This window comes from Lathyrus oleraceus, chromosome 3 (genome assembly GCF_024323335.1).
Source record: "Lathyrus oleraceus cultivar Zhongwan6 chromosome 3, CAAS_Psat_ZW6_1.0, whole genome shotgun sequence".
NCBI lineage: Eukaryota > Viridiplantae > Streptophyta > Magnoliopsida > Fabales > Fabaceae > Lathyrus > Lathyrus oleraceus.
In genome coordinates, this window is record NC_066581.1 from 144867596 (window position 1) to 144890128 (window position 22533).

Consider the following 22533-nt stretch of genomic DNA (forward strand, 5'->3'; position numbering starts at 1 on the left):
TGCTGCAAATAGTGATGATCCTATACAGAACTTTCTTGCTGCAAATAACCATCATCCTATACAGAATTTTCTTGCTGCAGATAACCATAATCATAATCATGCATGTTTTTGTGCATTATCTCGTTTTCTTGTTTTAGAAACTGCTTATTTATATGATCTTCTTTTTCTTGAATTTGCAAGTTTGTCATGCTTGCATTTTTATAGTTTTCTTGCGTTAGATAATGATGATTTTAACGATCTTTTTGTTAATTGCCTTTTCTTGAATTTGCAAATTCCTCACGCTGTTAATCATTTTTTCTGGATAGGTTTTTCATGATGATAGTAACATTTTTAGCCATTGTATTACTACATTTTCACTGATTTTTCTAGGTGTTTTGGAATTACTAAATGTTATAGTTCTTACATTACTATGATCTTTCCTCACATTGTATTTGTTTTTAGTTTCTGTTTATCATTTTTTTGTAGCCTCCTCATTGAGGAATTGGAAGACAAACAACGTCTAATACAGAAAAAGATAACCAAATTGGAACAAAAGCTGGAAGACTATAAGAGGGAAATGGATGTCATAGATAGCCATATGGAAAATCTAAGTAGTCAGGGTAATAATAGATCTTTGTAGCTTATGTTAAATTTACACTTTTAGTTTAGTGAAACTTATATTTTGTTTGATTTTGCAGAAGTTGATGATAACGAAGTTTTAAGAAATAATGAAGAGGATGATGATTATAATTGCTGCCAGAATGATGACGACATGGATTGTAGCGATTGGTACCAACATCATGATGAAGCTGGTGATTACAACGGTTGGTACCAATATCACGATGAAGCTGGTGATTACAATAGTTGGTACCAACATCATGAGGGAGACGATGAACACAACGGTTTGGACCAAAATATGCTCTTGTACAGAACCTTTATCTTGCTGCAGATAACCATGATCATGCACTGAACCTGACATTGAATGAAGCTCCCTCAAAGAACCTGAACCAGAACCAGCCTGAGGAAGTTGCTCATACTGAGAACCTTCTTGCTGCAAATAGTGATGATCCTATACAGAACTTTCTTGCCGCAAATAACCATCATCCTATATAGAATTTTCTTGCTGCAGATAACCATAATCATAATCATGCATGTTTTTGTGCATTTTCTCGTTTTCTTGTTTTAGAAACTAATTATTTATATGATCTTCTTTTTCTTGAATTTGCAAGTTTGCCATGCTTGCATTTGTATGGTTTTCTTGCGTTAGATAATGATGATTTTAACGATCTTTTTGTTAATTGCCTTTTCTTGAATTTGCAAATTCCTCACGCTGTTAATCATTTTTTCTGGATAGGTTTTTCATGATGATAGTTACATTTTTAGCCATTGTATTACTACATTTTCACTGATTTTTCTAGGTGTTTTGGAATTACTAAATGTTACAGTTCTTACATTACTATGATCTTTCCTCACATTGTATTTGTTTTTAGTTTCTGTTTATAATTTTTTTGTAGCCTCCTCATTGAGGAATTGGAAGACAAACAACGTCTAATACAGAAAAAGATAACCAAATTGGAACAAAAGCTGGAAGACTATAAGAGGGAAATGGATGTCATAGATAGCCATATGGAAAATCTAAGTAGTCAGGGTAATAATAGATCTTTGTAGCTTATGTTAAATTTACACTTTTAGTTTAGTGAAACTTATATTTTGTTTGATTTTGCAGAAGTTGATGATAACGAAGTTTTAAGAAATAATGAAGAGGATGATGATTATAATTGCTGCAAGAATGATGACGACATGGATTGTAGCGATTGGTACCAACATCATGATGAAGCTGGTGATTACAACGGTTGGTACCAATATCACGATGAAGCTGGTGATTACAATAGTTGGTACCAACATCATGAGGGAGACGATGAACACAACGGTTTGGACCAACAGTATGCTCTTGTACAGAACCTTTATCTTGCTGCAGATAACCATGATCATGCACTGAACCTGACATTGAATGAAGCTCCCTCAAAGAACCTGAACCAGAACCAGCCTGAGGAAGTTGCTCATACTGAGAACCTTCTTGCTGCAAATAGTGATGATCCTATACAGAACTTTCTTGCTGCAAATAACCATCATCCTATACAGAATTTTCTTGCTGCAGATAACCATAATCATAATCATGCATGTTTTTGTGTATTTCTCGTTTTCTTGTTTTAGAAACTGCTTATTTATATGATCTTCTTTTTCTTGAATTTGCAAGTTTGTCATGCTTGCATTTTTATAGTTTTCTTGCGTTAGATAATGATGATTTTAACGATCTTTTTGTTAATTGCCTTTTCTTGAATTTGCAAATTCCTCACGCTGTTAATCATTTTTTCTGGATAGGTTTTTCATGATGATAGTAACATTTTTAGCCATTGTATTACTACATTTTCACTGATTTTTCTAGGTGTTTTGGAATTACTAAATGTTATAGTTCTTACATTACTATGATCTTTCCTCACATTGTATTTGGTTTTAGTTTCTGTTTATCATTTTTTGTAGCCTCCTCATTGAGGAATTGGAAGACAAACAACGTCTAATACAGAAAAAGATAACCAAATTGGAACAAAAGCTGGAAGACTATAAGAGGGAAATGGATGTCATAGATAGCCATATGGAAAATCTAAGTAGTCAGGGTAATAATAGATCTTTGTAGCTTATGTTAAATTTACACTTTTAGTTTAGTGAAACTTATATTTTGTTTGATTTTGCAGAAGTTGATGATAACGAAGTTTTAAGAAATAATGAAGAGGATGATGATTATAATTGCTGCCAGAATGATGACGACATGGATTGTAGCGATTGGTACCAACATCATGATGAAGCTGGTGATTACAACGGTTGGTACCAATATCACGATGAAGCTGGTGATTACAATAGTTGGTACCAACATCATGAGGGAGACGATGAACACAACGGTTTGGACCAACAATATGCTCTTGTACAGAACCTTTATCTTGCTGCAGATAACCATGATTATGCACTGAACCTGACATTGAATGAAGCTCCCTCAAAGAACCTGAACCAGAACCAGCCTGAGGAAGTTGCTCATACTGAGAACCTTCTTGCTGCAAATAGTGATGATCCTATACAGAACTTTCTTGCCGCAAATAACCATCATCCTATATAGAAATTTCTTGCTGCAGATAACCATAATCATAATCATGCATGTTTTTGTGCATTTTCTCGTTTTCTTGTTTTAGAAACTAATTATTTATATGATCTTCTTTTTCTTGAATTTGCAAGTTTGCCATGCTTGCATTTGTATGGTTTTCTTGCGTTAGATAATGATGATTTTAACGATCTTTTTGTTAATTGTCTTTTCTTGAATTTGCAAATTCCTCACGCTGTTAATCATTTTTTCTGGATAGGTTTTTCATGATGATAGTTACATAGTTAGCCATTGTATTACTACATTTTCACTGATTTTTCTAGGTGTTTTGGAATTACTAAATGTTACAGTTATTACATTACTATGATCTTTCCTCACATTGTATTTGTTTTTAGTTTCTGTTTATAATTTTTTTGTAGCCTCCTCATTGAGGAATTGGAAGACAAACAACGTCTAATACAGAAAAAGATAACCAAATTGGAACAAAAGCTGGAAGACTATAAGAGGGAAATGGATGTCATAGATAGCCATATGGAAAATCTAAGTAGTCAGGGTAATAATAGATCTTTGTAGCTTATGTTAAATTTACACTTTTAGTTTAGTGAAACTTATATTTTGTTTGATTTTGCAGAAGTTGATGATAACGAAGTTTTAAGAAATAATGAAGAGGATGATGATTATAATTGCTGCAAGAATGATGACGACATGGATTGTAGCGATTGGTACCAACATCATGATGAAGCTGGTGATTACAACGGTTGGTACCAATATCACGATGAAGTTGGTGATTACAATAGTTGGTACCAACATCATGAGGGAGACGATGAACACAACGGTTTGGACCAACAATATGCTCTTGTACAGAACCTCTATCTTGCTGCAGATAACCATGATTATGCACTGAACCTGACATTGAATGAAGCTCCCTCAAAGAACCTTAACCAGAACCAGCCTGAGGAAGTTGCTCATACTGAGAACCTTCTTGCTGCAAATAGTGATGATCCTATACAGAACTTTCTTGCCGCAAATAGCCATCATCCTATATAGAATTTTCTTGCTGCAGATAACCATAATCATAATCATGCATGTTTTTGTGCATTTTCTCGTTTTCTTATTTTAGAAACTAATTATTTATATGATCTTCTTTTTCTTGAATTTGCAAGTTTGCCATGCTTGCATTTGTATGGTTTTCTTGCGTTAGATAATGATGATTTTAACGATCTTTTTGTTAATTGCCTTTTCTTGAATTTGCAAATTCCTCACGCTGTTAATCATTTTTTCTGGATAGGTTTTTCATGATGATAGTTACATTTTTAGCCATTGTATTACTACATTTTCACTGATTTTTCTAGGTGTTTTGGAATTACTAAATGTTACAGTTCTTACATTACTATGATCTTTCCTCACATTGTATTTGTTTTTAGTTTCTGTTTATAATTTTTTTGTAGCCTCCTCATTGAGGAATTGGAAGACAAACAACGTCTAATACAGAAAAAGATAACCAAATTGGAACAAAAGCTGGAAGACTATAAGAGGGAAATGGATGTCATAGATAGCCATATGGAAAATCTAAGTAGTCAGGGTAATAATAGATATTTGTAGCTTATTTTAAATTTTCACTTTTAGTTTAGTGAAACTTATATTTTGTTTGATTTTGCAGAAGTTGATGATAACGAAGTTTTAAGAAATAATGAAGAGGATGATGATTATAATTGCTGCCAGAATGATGACGACAGTGATTGTAGCGGTTGGTACCAACATCATGATGAAGCTGGTGATTACAACGGTTGGTACCAATATCACGATGAAGCTGGTGATTACAATAGTTGGTACCAACATCATGAGGGAGACAATGAACACAACGGTTTGGACCAACAGTATGCTCTTGTACAGAACCTTTATCTTGCTGCAGATAACCATGATCATGCACTGAACCTCACATTGAATGAAGCTCCCTCAAAGAACCTTAACCAGAACCAGCCTGAGGAAGTTGCTCATACTGAGAACCTTCTTGCTGCAAATAGTGATGATCCTATACAGAACTTTCTTGCTGCAAATAACCATCATCCTATACAGAATTTTCTTGCTGCAGATAACCATAATCATAATCATGCATGTTTTTATGCATTTTCTCGTTTTCTTGTTTTAGAAACTAATTATTTATATGATCTTCTTTTTCTTGAATTTCCAAGTTTGTCATGCTTGCATTTTTATAGTTTTCTTGCGTTAGATAATGATGATTTTAACGATCTTTTTGTTAATTGCCTTTTCTTGAATTTGCAAATTCCTCACGCTGTTAATCATTTTTTCTGGATAGGTTTTTCATGATGATAGTTACATTTTTAGCCATTGTATTACTACATTTTCACTAATTTTTCTAGGTGTTTTGGAATTACTAAATGTTACAGTTCTTACATTACTATGATCTTTCCTCACATTGTATTTGTTTTTAGTTTCTGTTTATAATTTTTTTGTAGCCTCCTCATTGAGGAATTGGAAGACAAACAACGTCTAATACAGAAAAAGATAACCAAATTGGAACAAAAGCTGGAAGACTATAAGAGGGAAATGGATGTCATAGATAGCCATATGGAAAATCTAAGTAGTCAGGGTAATAATAGATATTTGTAGCTTATTTTAAATTTTCACTTTTAGTTTAGTGAAACTTATATTTTGTTTGATTTTGCAGAAGTTGATGATAACGAAGTTTTAAGAAATAATGAAGAGGATGATGATTATAATTGCTGCCAAAATGATGACGACAGTGATTGTAGCGGTTGGTACCAACATCATGATGAAGCTGGTGATTACAACGGTTCGTACCAATATCACGATGAAGCTGGTGATTACAATAGTTGGTACCAACATCATGAGGGAGACGATGAACACAACGGTTTGGACCAACAGTATGCCCTTGTACAGAACCTTTATCTTGCTGCAGATAACCATGATCATGCACTGAACCTCACATTGAATGAAGCTCCCTCAAAGAACCTGAACCAGAACCAGCCTGAGGAAGTTGCTCATACTGAGAACCTTCTTGCTGCAAATAGTGATGATCCTATACAGAACTTTCTTGCTGCAAATAACCATCATCCTATACAGAATTTTCTTGCTACAGATAACCATAATCATAATCATGCATGTTTTTATGCATTTTCTCGTTTTCTTGTTTTAGAAACTAATTATTTATATGATCTTCTTTTTCTTGAATTTCCAAGTTTGTCATGCTTGCATTTTTATAGTTTTCTTGTGTTAGATAATGATGATTTTAACGATCTTTTTGTTAATTGCCTTTTCTTGAATTTGCAAATTCCTCACGCTGTTAATCATTTTTTCTGGATAGGTTTTTCATGATGATAGTTACATTTTTAGCCATTGTATTACTACATTTTCACTGATTTTTCTAGGTGTTTTGGAATTACTAAATGTTACAGTTCTTACATTACTATGATCTTTCCTCACATTGTATTTGTTTTTAGTTTCTGTTTATAATTTTTTTGTAGCCTCCTCATTGAGGAATTGGAAGACAAACAACGTCTAATACAGAAAAAGATAACCAAATTGGAACAAAAGCTGGAAGACTATAAGAGGGAAATGGATGTCATAGATAGCCATATGGAAAATCTAAGTAGTCAGGGTAATAATAGATCTTTGTAGCTTATTTTAAATTTTCACTTTTAGTTTAGTGAAACTTATATTTTGTTTGATTTTGCAGAAGTTGATGATAACGAAGTTTTAAGAAATAATGAAGAGGATGATGATTATAATTGCTGCCAGAATGATGACGACAGTGATTGTAGCGATTGGTACCAACATCATGATGAAGCTGGTGATTACAACGGTTGGTACCAATATCACGATGAAGCTGGGGATTAAAATAGTTGGTACCAACATCATGAGGGAGACGATGAACACAACAGTTTGGACCAACAGTATGCTCTTGTACAGAACCTTTATCTTGCTGCAGATAACCATGATCATGCACTGAACCTGTCATTGAATGAAGCTCCCTCAAAGAACCTGAACCAGAACGAGCCTGAGGAAGTTGCTCATACTGAGAACCTTCTTGCTGCAAATAGTGATGATCCTATACAGAACTTTCTTGCTGCAAATAACCATCATCCTATACAGAATTTTCTTGCTGCAGATAACCATCATCATAATCATGCATGTTTTTGTGCATTTTCTCGTTTTCTTGTTTTAGAAACAACTTATTTATATGATCTTCTTTTTCTTGAATTTGCAAGTTTGTCATGCTTGCATTTTTACAGTTTTCTTGCGTTAGATAAAGATGATTTTAACGATCTTTTTGTTAATTGCCTTTTCTTGAATTTGCAAATTCCTCACGCTGTTAACCATTTTTTCTGGATAGGTTTTTCATGATGATAGTTACATTTTTAGCCATTGTATTACCACATTTTCACTGATTTTTCTAGGTGTTTTGGAATTACTAAATGTTACAGTTCTTACATTACTATGATCTTTCCTCACATTGTATTTGTTTTTAGTTTCTGTTTATCATTTTTTTGTAGCCTCCTCATTGAGGAATTGGAAGACAAACAACGTCTAATACAGAAAAAGATAACCAAATTGGAACAAAAGCTGGAAGACTATAAGAGGGAAATGGATGTCATAGATAGCCATATGGAAAATCTAAGTAGTCAGGGTAATAATAGATCTTTGTAGCTTATTTTAAATTTTCACTTTTAGTTTAGTGAAACTTATATTTTGTTTGATTTTGCAGAAGTTGATGATAACGAAGTTTTAAGAAATAATGAAGAGGATGATGATTATAATTGCTGCCAGAATGATGACGACAGTGATTGTAGCGGTTGGTACCAACATCATGATGAAACTGGTGATTACAACGGTTGGTACCAATATCACGATGAAGCTGGTGATTACAATAGTTGGTACCAACATCATGAGGGAGACGATGAACACAACGGTTTGGACCAACAGTATGCTCTTGTACAGAACCTTTATCTTGCTGCAGATAACCATGATCATGCACTGAACCTCACATTGAATGAAGCTCCCTCAAAGAACCTGAACCAGAACCAGCCTGAGGAAGTTGCTCATACTGAGAACCTTCTCGCTGCAAATAGTGATGATCCTATACAGAACTTTCTTGCTGCAAATAACCATCATCCTATACAGAATTTTCTTGCTGCAGATAACCATCATCATAATCATGCATGTTTTTATGCATTTTCTCGTTTTCTTGTTTTAGAAACAACTTATTTATATGATCTTCTTTTTCTTGAATTTGCAAGTTTGTCATGCTTGCATTTTTACAGTTTTCTTGCGTTAGATAAAGATGATTTTAACGATCTTTTTGTTAATTGCCTTTTCTTGAATTTGCAAATTCGTCACGCTGTTAATCATTTTTTCTGGATAGGTTTTTCATGATGATAGTTACATTTTTAGCCATTGTATTACTACATTTTCACTGATTTTTCTAGGTGTTTTGGAATTACTAAATGTTACAGTTCTTACATTACTATGATCTTTCCTCACATTGTATTTGTTTTTAGTTTCTGTTTATAATTTTTTTGTAGCCTCCTCATTGAGGAATTGGAAGACAAACAACGTCTAATACAGAAAAAGATAACCAAATTGGAACAAAAGCTGGAAGACTATAAGAGGGAAATGGATGTCATAGATAGCCATATGGAAAATCTAAGTAGTCAGGGTAATAATAGATCTTTGTAGCTTATTTTAATTTTCACTTTTAGTTTAGTGAAACTTATATTTTGTTTGATTTTGCAGAAGTTGATGATAACGAAGTTTTAAGAAATAATGAAGAGGATGATGATTATAATTGCTGCCAGAATGATGACGACAGTGATTGTAGCGATTGGTACCAACATCATGATGAAGCTGGTGATTACAACGGTTGGTACCGATATCACGATGAAGCTGGGGATTACAATAGTTGGTACCAACATCATGAGGGAGACGATGAACACAACGGTTTGGACCAACAGTATGCCCTTGTACAGAACCTTTATCTTGCTGCAGATAACCATGATCATGCACTGAACCTCACATTGAATGAAGCTCCCTCAAAGAACCTGAACCAGAACCAGCCTGAGGAAGTTGCTCATACTGAGAACCTTCTTGCTGCAAATAGTGATGATCCTATACAGAACTTTCTTGCTGCAAATAACCATCATCCTATACAGAATTTTCTTGCTGCAGATAACCATCATCATAATCATGCATGTTTTTATGCATTTTCTCCTTTTCTTGTTTTAGAAACAACTTATTTATATGATCTTCTTTTTCTTGAATTTGCAAGTTTGTCATGCTTGCATTTTTACAGTTTTCTTGCGTTAGATAAAGATGATTTTAACGATCTTTTTGTTAATTGCCTTTTCTTGAATTTGCAAATTCGTCACGCTGTTAACCATTTTTTCTGGATAGGTTTTTCATGATGATAGTTACATTTTTAGCCATTGTATTATTACATTTTCACTGATTTTTCTAAGTGTTTTGGAATTACTAAATGTTACAGTTCTTACATTACTATGATCTTTCCTCACATTGTATTTGTTTTTAGTTTCTGTTTATCATTTTTTTGTAGCCTCCTCATTGAGGAATTGGAAGACAAACAACGTCTAATACAGAAAAAGATAACCAAATTGGAACAAAAGCTGGAAGACTATAAGAGGGAAATGGATGTCATAGATAGCCATATGGAAAATCTAAGTAGTCAGGGTAATAATAGATCTTTGTAGCTTATTTTAAATTTTCACTTTTAGTTTAGTGAAACTTATATTTTGTTTGATTTTGCAGAAGTTGATGATAACGAAGTTTTAAGAAATAATGAAGAGGATGATGATTATAATTGCTGCCAGAATGATGACGACAGTGATTGTAGCGATTGGTACCAACATCATGATGAAGCTGGTGATTACAACGGTTGGTACCAATATCACGATGAAGCTGGTGATTACAATAGTTGGTACCAACATCATGAGGGAGACGATGAACACAACGGTTTGGACCAACAGTATGCTCTTGTACAGAACCTTTATCTTGCTGCAGATAACCATGATCATGCACTGAACCTGTCATTGAATGAAGCTCCCTCAAAGAACCTGAACCAGAACGAGCCTGAGGAAGTTGCTCATACTGAGAACCTTCTCGCTGCAAATAGTGATGATCCTATACAGAACTTTCTTGCTGCAAATAACCATCATCCTATACAGAATTTTCTTGCTGCAGATAACCATCATCATAATCATGCATGTTTTTGTGCATTTTCTCGTTTTCTTGTTTTAGAAACAACTTATTTATATGATCTTCTTTTTCTTGAATTTGCAAGTTTGTCATGCTTGCATTTTTATAGTTTTCTTGCGTTAGATAATGATGATTTTAACGATCTTTTTGTTAATTGCCTTTTCTTGAATTTGCAAATTCCTCACGCTGTTAATCATTTTTTCTGGATAGGTTTTTCATGATGATAGTTACATTTTTAGCCATTGTATTATTACATTTTCACTGATTTTTAGGTGTTTTGGAATTACTAAATGTTACAGTTCTTACATTACTATGATCTTTCCTCACATTGTATTTGTTTTTAGTTTCTGTTTATCATTTTTTTGTAGCCTCCTCATTGAGGAATTGGAAGACAAACAACGTCTAATACAGAAAAAGATAACCAAATTGGAACAAAAGCTGGAAGACTATAAGAGGGAAATGGATGTCATAGATAGCCATATGGAAAATCTAAGTAGTCAGGGTAATAATAGATCTTTGTAGCTTATTTTAAATTTTCACTTTTAGTTTAGTGAAACTTATATTTTGTTTGATTTTGCAGAAGTTGATGATAACGAAGTTTTAAGAAATAATGAAGAGGATGATGATTATAATTGCTGCCAGAATGATGACGACAGTGATTGTAGCGATTGGTACCAACATCATGATGAAGCTGGTGATTACAACGGTTGGTACCGATATCACGATGAAGCTGGGGATTACAATAGTTGGTACCAACATCATGAGGGAGACGATGAACACAACGGTTTGGACCAACAGTATGCCCTTGTACAGAACCTTTATCTTGCTGCAGATAACCATGATCATGCACTGAACCTCACATTGAATGAAGCTCCCTCAAAGAACCTGAACCAGAACCAGCCTGAGGAAGTTGCTCATACTGAGAACCTTCTCGCTGCAAATAGTGATGATCCTATACAGAACTTTCTTGCTGCAAATAACCATCATCCTATACAGAATTTTCTTGCTGCAGATAACCATCATCATAATCATGCATGTTTTTATGCATTTTCTCGTTTTCTTGTTTTAGAAACAACTTATTTATATGATCTTCTTTTTCTTGAATTTGCAAGTTTGTCATGCTTGCATTTTTACAGTTTTCTTGCGTTAGATAAAGATGATTTTAACGATCTTTTGTTAATTGCCTTTTCTTGAATTTGCAAATTCGTCACGCTGTTAATCATTTTTTCTGGATAGGTTTTTCATGATGATAGTTACATTTTTAGCCATTGTATTACTACATTTTCACTGATTTTTCTAGGTGTTTTGGAATTACTAAATGTTACAGTTCTTACATTACTATGATCTTTCCTCACATTGTATTTGTTTTTAGTTTCTGTTTATAATTTTTTGTAGCCTCCTCATTGAGGAATTGGAAGACAAACAACGTCTAATACAGAAAAAGATAACCAAATTGGAACAAAAGCTGGAAGACTATAAGAGGGAAATGGATGTCATAGATAGCCATATGGAAAATCTAAGTAGTCAGGGTAATAATAGATCTTTGTAGCTTATTTTAAATTTTCACTTTTAGTTTAGTGAAACTTATATTTTGTTTGATTTTGCAGAAGTTGATGATAACGAAGTTTTAAGAAATAATGAAGAGGATGATGATTATAATTGCTGCCAGAATGATGACGACAGTGATTGTAGCGATTGGTACCAACATCATGATGAAGCTGGTGATTACAACGGTTGGTACCGATATCACGATGAAGCTGGGGATTACAATAGTTGGTACCAACATCATGAGGGAGACGATGAACACAACGGTTTGGACCAACAGTATGCCCTTGTACAGAACCTTTATCTTGCTGCAGATAACCATGATCATGCACTGAACCTCACATTGAATGAAGCTCCCTCAAAGAACCTGAACCAGAACCAGCCTGAGGAAGTTGCTCATACTGAGAACCTTCTTGCTGCAAATAGTGATGATCCTATACAGAACTTTCTTGCTGCAAATAACCATCATCCTATACAGAATTTTCTTGCTGCAGATAACCATCATCATAATCATGCATGTTTTATGCATTTTCTCCTTTTCTTGTTTTAGAAACAACTTATTTATATGATCTTCTTTTCTTGAATTTGCAAGTTTGTCATGCTTGCATTTTTACAGTTTTCTTGCGTTAGATAAAGATGATTTTAACGATCTTTTGTTAATTGCCTTTTCTTGAATTTGCAAATTCGTCACGCTGTTAACCATTTTTTCTGGATAGGTTTTTCATGATGATAGTTACATTTTTAGCCATTGTATTATTACATTTTCACTGATTTTTCTAAGTGTTTTGGAATTACTAAATGTTACAGTTCTTACATTACTATGATCTTTCCTCACATTGTATTTGTTTTTAGTTTCTGTTTATCATTTTTTGTAGCCTCCTCATTGAGGAATTGGAAGACAAACAACGTCTAATACAGAAAAAGATAACCAAATTGGAACAAAAGCTGGAAGACTATAAGAGGGAAATGGATGTCATAGATAGCCATATGGAAAATCTAAGTAGTCAGGGTAATAATAGATCTTTGTAGCTTATTTTAAATTTTCACTTTTAGTTTAGTGAAACTTATATTTTGTTTGATTTTGCAGAAGTTGATGATAACGAAGTTTTAAGAAATAATGAAGAGGATGATGATTATAATTGCTGCCAGAATGATGACGACAGTGATTGTAGCGATTGGTACCAACATCATGATGAAGCTGGTGATTACAACGGTTGGTACCAATATCACGATGAAGCTGGTGATTACAATAGTTGGTACCAACATCATGAGGGAGACGATGAACACAACGGTTTGGACCAACAGTATGCTCTTGTACAGAACCTTTATCTTGCTGCAGATAACCATGATCATGCACTGAACCTGTCATTGAATGAAGCTCCCTCAAAGAACCTGAACCAGAACGAGCCTGAGGAAGTTGCTCATACTGAGAACCTTCTCGCTGCAAATAGTGATGATCCTATACAGAACTTTCTTGCTGCAAATAACCATCATCCTATACAGAATTTTCTTGCTGCAGATAACCATCATCATAATCATGCATGTTTTTGTGCATTTTCTCGTTTTCTTGTTTTAGAAACAACTTATTTATATGATCTTCTTTTTCTTGAATTTGCAAGTTTGTCATGCTTGCATTTTTATAGTTTTCTTGCGTTAGATAATGATGATTTTAACGATCTTTTTGTTAATTGCCTTTTCTTGAATTTGCAAATTCCTCACGCTGTTAATCATTTTTTCTGGATAGGTTTTTCATGATGATAGTTACATTTTTAGCCATTGTATTATTACATTTTCACTGATTTTTAGGTGTTTTGGAATTACTAAATGTTACAGTTCTTACATTACTATGATCTTTCCTCACATTGTATTTGTTTTTAGTTTCTGTTTATCATTTTTTTGTAGCCTCCTCATTGAGGAATTGGAAGACAAACAACGTCTAATACAGAAAAAGATAACCAAATTGGAACAAAAGCTGGAAGACTATAAGAGGGAAATGGATGTCATAGATAGCCATATGGAAAATCTAAGTAGTCAGGGTAATAATAGATCTTTGTAGCTTATTTTAAATTTTCACTTTTAGTTTAGTGAAACTTATATTTTGTTTGATTTTGCAGAAGTTGATGATAACGAAGTTTTAAGAAATAATGAAGAGGATGATGATTATAATTGCTGCCAGAATGATGACGACAGTGATTGTAGCGATTGGTACCAACATCATGATGAAGCTGGTGATTACAACGGTTGGTACCGATATCACGATGAAGCTGGGGATTACAATAGTTGGTACCAACATCATGAGGGAGACGATGAACACAACGGTTTGGACCAACAGTATGCCCTTGTACAGAACCTTTATCTTGCTGCAGATAACCATGATCATGCACTGAACCTCACATTGAATGAAGCTCCCTCAAAGAACCTGAACCAGAACCAGCCTGAGGAAGTTGCTCATACTGAGAACCTTCTTGCTGCAAATAGTGATGATCCTATACAGAACTTTCTTGCTGCAAATAACCATCATCCTATACAGAATTTTCTTGCTGCAGATAACCATCATCATAATCATGCATGTTTTTATGCATTTTCTCGTTTTCTTGTTTTAGAAACAACTTATTTATATGATCTTCTTTTTCTTGAATTTGCAAGTTTGTCATGCTTGCATTTTTACAGTTTTCTTACCGTAGACATCCCTTGTTCTCCTTGAAAGCAACCGTCTGCGGCAAGTGCGAAATAAACCACTTGTACAGCAGGGGTAAACAGCAGACAATGACTCCTCCATTCTTCATATTCCTCAGGTGCAAGGAGACATATGTATCACCCAACAAAGTCGGAACTGGATTAAGAACCGAGAAGATCCTAATGGCGTTCATGTCCACGAACTTGTCGAAGTTGGGAAATAGCACCAATCCATAGATGAGTAACGCGAATAGAGCCTCAAAGGCATCCTCACTCATGGCCTTCCCATAAAAGGTAGCTTGGGCAATGAGGAACTCGGAAGGAAAACCCTGAATTCCGCCTTTGGTAGTCAGGTTAGCTCTAATCAGATCTTCATCTATATGCAACAAGCTAGCAATCTCTCGAGCAGATGGAATATCCTCTAAGCCACTGAACGGCACTTGATCCAGAATTGGAATCCCAATGAGATGAGAATACTCCTCCAAGGTTGGCAATAGCTGGAAGTCCGGAAATAAGAAGCAGTGATGCAACGGATCGTAGAACTGAGCCAGAGTACTCATCAACCCTTCGTCAACCTGAGTGGTGAGCAGTGGTAGAAGCTTCCCATAGCGAGCTTTGAAACCCAAGGGATCTAGTACATACGATGTCAGATTCCTTAACTCTTTTACATCGGGCTGTCTAAAGCTGTACTTCTTTGTATGTCTCTTTGGTCTTTCCATGTCTGAAAATTTTGCAAATAAACCCTTTTTTAAGTTCCTTGAAAATCTTCTTTTTGTGATGACACGAATGCGGATGAATGCGTGAATGCATGAATGCAACAAACACACTCAAGGATCAAGCAAAGCACACCAAACAAAGGTCGTGGGAAAGCTCTATGTATCCCTAATATCAATCATCCATTTTGGTGGATTTAGGTTTTCACCTTATCGACACCCAAGTTCCATTGATATTAACGGTACATGAACCGGTTCAGACATTCTTAATATCAACCAGCCGCTTTGGTGGATTTTAGGTCTTACACCTGATCCGGGATCCATTGATATTAACAATGTTTGAACGACTCAACCACGAATCACGGGTTTGTTGAGAGTCACGATCATGGAGTCTCGGTTAAGAACCACCCAAAGGGAGTGTACTAGGGTTTAAACCTGCCAGACATGTTCTATCAGAGGTTCCCATAATCATCGTTCCATCTTTCGAATATTATCGGAGGAACGAATACTCGTATTCCAAGAATATTCTCAAGAGAAACTCTCATGAGTGTAGTATCGCGTGACAATCGTATCAGAACTGACATCTGAACGACCTCCGCACTACGGTCCTAAAAAATAGGCCAAGATGGGTTTGGTAAACTACGGTCCTTGGCTTCTGCGGCACATGATTGAAAGAATAATGCCTAACCACAAATGACTTGTGTGACATTATTAATCCAACATGACCTCCACCAAGTGAATGGGCTCGCAAGTCAACTGGCTAAGGAATACTCCACACCAGTCAACAGGACTATGCCATTCTCCTATCCTAGAGTGCACTCGAGTTCGGGTATAGAACTCATCTCACAGATCACCAAAGCAAACAACAATTGTATATCAAGCAATTCAAACATTACAATTAATACAGTTATCCCAAATTGTACAAAAATATGTCAAATAACAGATAACAATATAGCACAACAAGGGTGAAAAGTAGGCAATACCACCAAGGATCGATAATCCCCAGCAGAGTCGCCACTTTTCTGTAGCGGTGTATTCGTCGCTATATGATTTATCGATTAAACCATAAGCAAAGCATACAATGATTTTCGAGTCGCCACCGCACTTTTATTTATCCAAAGGACTGGCTAAAAAGCGAACAAAAGCCTAAGAAGTTTTACACGTAGAAAACTAATAAAAGATCAGAGAGTCTGGATAAGGGGTAAATTACGCAATGGGAAGGTGTTAGGCACCCACTACGTCCTAGGTACTCCTAGGGAGCCCTTTTCACACTTGTTGTACTAAATTGTTATTTGTTATGACGTAAGTATTGTGCAAACATGATTGGGATGATGAGAAAAGAATATACAATTTTATTATTGGGTTTGAACGGATGAACCCGCTGCCTACGTACCTTCCATCAAAGGTAAGGATCAAAACGCCGTAGTTCGGCTAAAAGATTTCCAAAAGGTTGGTGGATTCAATTTTAAACACAAGCACTGAGGCTTTTCATTATCAATGGGAGAAAACTCGACCAAGACCAACATCCACCATGTGAGGATAGCTTCGACGCACTAGAGGGGTTAACCCTGTTTTCAGTACGGAAGTCTTATAGTCGACTCACTAAAGATAAGGTGAGGTTTACATCAACCACAATGATAATTGAAGCCTATGGCTAATGCATGAAAAGATTGATGGACAAAGCCAAAACAAGTAGGTGAGTGAAGTTAATTGATTGTGATTATGAAAGGAGTCAAAGTATGATTAAGATTAATTCAGATAAGTATTATGAAATGAAGTTTGAAAAAAGTCAAGGACTTGGGTCCAGGTTTTTAGTTTGGAAAACATGAAGATGTTTGCACAATATCAATGTCAAGTTTGAAATCAAAGTGTGAAAAGGTTTAGGACATAATGAATGATGAATGGATGAAGATGGGATTGTAAAACTTCTTAGAAGGTTCACTTCTTGAAATCATATAGCAGATGATTCAAGTGTGTCCTTTGGAATAGCAATGGATAATAACAAACAAACAAGAAAGTCAACAAAAGCGGATATCAGATGCCAATCATTGGTCTTATACCAATCTCCTAAAATAAAACTGGATATCAGATGCCACTCAATGGTCTTACACTAATCTCCTCAAACAAAGAAATAAAAGGTGGATACCGGATACCAATAGATGGATTTACACCAATCTCCTAAAACAAAACTGGATATCAGGGGCCACTCAATGGACTTATACTAATCTCCTAAAACAAAATGAAACTTGGATACCGGATGCCAATCTGTCTGGACTTATACCAATATCCAACATATGATCATAGGAAAGCAAATGCCAACTTGCAGGGACTTACAATTGCATCCTCACATAAACAAACGAAAGCAAAACATGGATGTTAGATGCCAATCTGTCTGGGCTTACTCTCACATACACAGTATGATCCTAGGAAACAAATGCCAACTTGCAGGGACTTACAGTCGTATCCTCACATACAATCAAACAATGCAACATGATCACAGGAGAGCAAATGCCAACTTGCAGGGACTTACAATTGCTTCCTCACAATCAAACAAACAAACAAAACAAAAGCTATGAGTGACCAATGAGGTCTTACACTCTATCTTTCCATATCATAGGAGCAAATGGCCAAAAGAGATGGACTTACAATTGTCCTCAATGGGCAAACAACAATGATAGCATCACAAAATCAAATGAGATGATCATGCATTAATGGCAATTGATGATGATAAATGCATAACATACAGGCAAACAAGTGCATTTGAAGCAATCAATCAATCAATGAATAGCAAACAGCACACTCTATAGCCAAACAATGGGGGGCTCACCCAAGAGGGTTTGACTTTGAAAGTCCACTGTAATAGGTGAAGGTCGCTCTTAACCTTGCCATTGAGAGGCTAAGGTGAAGCAGATGAATAGGAGATGAGGGGTGTGCCTCATTGCTTCTGTCTCAGGTCAGAGAGAGCATCAAATAGAAAGTGGGGGAGTTCAGAAAGATGGAACTCTTTCCCCTTTATTGACTCGATTAGATCTTGGGTTTTTATCTCAATGCTTCAACCATATAATGGGAGCCCAGAGAGGACACACTGAATAGTGGGGAATAGATTGCTTATCCCTACCTTCCACCAATTGCCTTACTTGAAGGACTTTTCCTGCTTGGGACAATTTTAAACACACACAGGCATTGCCTCTTAAGGAGGACTTCAGACAGTTTGCCCGGTCAAATAACAGACCGGGTCTCCAGACTACATGAAGAAGAAAGGTTTATACCTCAAAAGCAATTGCTAAATAGCAAAGCAAAGCAAGTTCAAGGAACTTAAGCAACTAAAGTACCTGAAAAAGTCAAACTTATTAGTAGACAAGTTAACAGTTTAAATCAAAGGAAAATGAAACAACAGTCAACCACAGAGGGACCAATGTGCATAGCACAAGACTCAAGTATATGAGTCACACCTACAAAACAAGGGTTAGCACATGATATATACAATCCAACTCAATCAAATTTGAATGATCTTTGAGGCATTGGTGCTTAACCTGAAACAATAGCTCAATTGTAAGCTCAAAAGACCACTAGGGCTAGCCTAGGGTTAAAGATGAAAGGAAAAAAAGTCAAACAGCAAAGGAAAGTCAACCCAATTCATGTTCAAACATTTAAGAAGCAATCTCAATTGGATTCATAATCAAATCATGCACCATTGTCATTTCATGAACATAGGAAGGCAATGCATGGCAAGGGAAGCATACAAATAGGTCAACAGCAAGACTTCATTCAAAAGTCAACCCAAACAATCTCAAAAATTATCAAATAAATCACATTCAATCCTAACATCTAGCATGGCAAGCATGTCAAATTTCATGGCATTTGGATGAGAGGAAGGCAGTCAATGAAAATCATGAAGTCAACATAATTTCAAGCATGCACCATGAAGGTCAACAAACATGGGTCAACTTCAAAAAATCATATCAAATTGAAAACAGAAGAGAAATGAATGAGATTAACACCAATGCAAAGCTCAATATGTCTAGTTATCACATATGAAGTTTCATGAACATAAAATATGGTATGAGAATTTCACAAAGGATTTGGCAATGTGTATCACATAAAGTCCACAAATGACTAAGCATGGAAGAAAATTCACAATCAAATGGAAAACAGCATGATTAATTCCAAGAAAATTCATACACGAACTAGACATGTGATAGATGATTCATGCAAAATTTGGGGTCATTTGGAGGCCAGGAGACATGTGAACAAAAATCAAGAAGATGCACATCATTGGTGTGACACAAATTGTCACACCCTAGTTCAAAAAATCATAACTAGCAAACCATAAACGATAAATGCACAATCTTTATATGGAAATGAAGGTGAGCATGTCTAGTTTTACCACAAAAAATTTCAAGCTCATTGGATGCAACATGACAATTTCACAAAAGGAATGGCACAATGTATCAATTATGCATACATGTCAAGAAAATAATTATCAATTAAAATCCAGCCAATGGAAAATTAATTGAAAATCACAATCAAATACTAGACATTCTTGTGGACATGATGCAAAAAAAATCAGAATTTTTGGAGTTGAAATGAATTAAAAATGAATTTGGCAAGTTGAGGAATAAATTGGATGAAGCATGAACAAGATAGCATGGTATATGGTCAACGTGGTCAACTGAATGGCAATTGTGTAAATAGGCGCCCCACTAACTAAAGCTGTGCGTTTTGGCCCAGAATTTGAAATAATTTCATTGGTTGGTGAGGAGAAGGGGCCATGCACGTGAGAATGTGAAGAAAAATTCTGGGCAAACATTTTGAAAGCTAGGGTTTCACATCTTCATCCCCAATTTGAGTTTCACAATTTTTCTCCAGAATTTAAAATTGGCCATACCATTGTATTCATCAAACATGATACAACAACATCCTAACATTGGTTTTTATTGATTTGAGCTATCCATCAAGTTATATGCAAAATAAGTTTGGCTCATCTATGTTTATTTCAAAATAACTCAAACATCATTTGACCATTACCAAAACTAAGGCCAACATTAAACTCAGCATTGAAAGACCTATTCAAAACATGTGTCAATTTTAAAAAAGGTGGGAGTGGAAAACTCACCAGTTTGGAAGAGCAGTTGTGTTGCTGATGCCTTTTGGTGGTTTTGAAGTGAACAGCTGCACCTTAGGGTCCCAGATGACGATTGATGAAGTTAGCTTTGCTTGAGATGGCTTGTTTTTGGCATCAATTTTGGACTGTCATGGCTGAGGCCTTTTCTAAAACAGTGCTAGAACAAATGCTTCCAAGTGTGAAAAATGTGATTGCAATGTGCTCATGATGTTGCCTTGATGATGAACCAACAAAACAAAGTCAAGGTTTTTGGAGTTTGTGGACTGAAAAATGAGAAAGTGTCAAGGTGTGTTTTTTGAGTGAATGAGAGAACCAATGCTGTTTCTTGTTGGTTTGATGATGCTAGTTCATTTTCATGACAGGAAGTGGTGAGGGTATGGTCAAGCCAGGTTTAGGTTTATGACTTTTGCTGCAGTTGGATGGTGGTAGCAGGTTTTGTTCCTTTGTTTGGACAGATAATGCTAAATGCCAAGGTTGAGAATGGAGATGAAAGAATGAGATTGGTTTGGTTGGCTGCAGAGCTGGTTAGTGACAAAGAATGAAGTTTGGTTTGCTGTTGGATACTTCTCTTGGCATGGCAGGGTTTGTGATGATGAATAGATGGTCCAAATGCAAGGCTTGGTTTACTGCTGTTGGATGTTAGCAGGATCCAATTTCTTTTTCAAGTTTTTTAGCTTTTGGTCAAATGGCCAAGGATGAGCAGTTTGGTTGTGTTGGCAAGGCTTGGCAAAATGATGAAAATGGCCAAAATGAGGCTTTGGAGTGAGTGTGCATCAGTGAAGTTCCACTGGTTTTTTGGTTGATGGCTACTAGTTTCAAAATGGTGAGAACATTGTGAAGTGGCAATGGCCAGGTTTGTGTAAGCTTGGACAGAAGAAATGAGATGCCAAACAAAGAGCGAGTGCAGTTAGGATGAGTTTGTGCTTCTTGGTTAGTCTGTTGGTTAGCAGGTTTTGAAACACAAGGCAAGGCCAAATGGATGCAGTTAGTTTAACATGATGAAGAGTTGTGGAAAATGCAATGGCTAGTTTTTTTCTTTTTGTCTGACAGAAAGCTTGAAAAATGCCAAGAAAATAGCAAGGTGGATGGATTTTGAGTGAAAGAATGGTCTATGGTCTTGTGGTTTTTTGGCTGCTGTAGCAGGGTTTTGGTTTTGAGCAATTGCCAAAGTTTTCTTCTTTCTGCTGCAGTGTTGTGACAGGTTTTTTAGAAGAGAAAAATGCCAAGGGTTTATGGTAATGCATCAGAAGTTCTCTTGATTTCTTTTCTACCTCCTATGCCTTGTGTGCCTGCTATTGGAGTTCAAAAGTGGCAGAAAATCTGCTGCATTGCTGGACAGTACAAGGTAAGGCATGGAGGGTGTGGTTGCTTTGTACTCATTTTCCAAATCTTAAGCAAGTGAGGCATGGCTTCTTTGTTTTGCTGTTGATTAGGCTGCTAATTAGGTTCACAAATGACAGAAAAAATGATGCATAATGCTGCTGCTCTTTTGAGGTACAAGGCATGGTTGTGGAAGCATGGACAAGTATGGTGAAATTGTACCTTTCTTACAATTCAAGCAACCAAACAATGGCCTCATGTACTGCATATTTTGACTTTGCAAACACATTCTAAATGACATTTCTGAGCTTTTCCAATTGGCCAAATGCTAGAAAAATGTTTAAATCAAAAAGTCAACTCTTGGTCAAACTTGCATTTAAATGAGAAGAGTCAAAATATGCCATTTTGATTGGTGAAGTTTTGGCTCATGAAATTTATATTTTTGGAAAGAGGGGATCAAATGTGACTCGTAGGAAAAAACCCCACCAAATTTGGCCTTATGGTTCATGAGATATGGCTATTTGAAGTTCATGAAATTGTGAAAATGAATTGATCATATCTTGACAACCACACATGGGATTTGAGAGTTCTTGGACTTTTTGAAAATGGGAGAACAAGATCTTCAACTTTCATGTTGGGCAAAAATTCATTTGAAGCTTGTATCATGATGTAAGTTGAGGATCAAGAAGTTTCCATTTATGGCAAGTTTCAGTTACAGGTCCAGTTTCCATTTCTGGAAATTTTCTGTTCGACTTCAAATTCTTCCATGATGA

At 35.6% G+C, this 22533-nt stretch overlaps 1 protein-coding gene across 1 annotated transcript; it reads left to right on the forward strand.

Annotated features, from left to right (window-relative positions):
• The first annotated feature begins 1735 nt into the window (after window positions 1-1735).
• LOC127130101 (uncharacterized) lies at window positions 1736-20982 on the forward strand. The gene is made up of 13 exons (XM_051059170.1): window positions 1736-1796; window positions 2733-2813; window positions 3303-3389; window positions 3762-3842; window positions 5823-5906; window positions 6849-6923; window positions 8906-8980; window positions 9935-10009; window positions 10962-11036; window positions 11989-12063; window positions 13014-13088; window positions 14041-14131; window positions 20856-20982. Exons 1-13 carry the CDS (start codon window positions 1736-1738, stop codon window positions 20980-20982), a joined length of 1062 nt encoding a protein of 353 aa, XP_050915127.1.
• Window positions 20983-22533: the final 1551 nt, after the last annotated feature.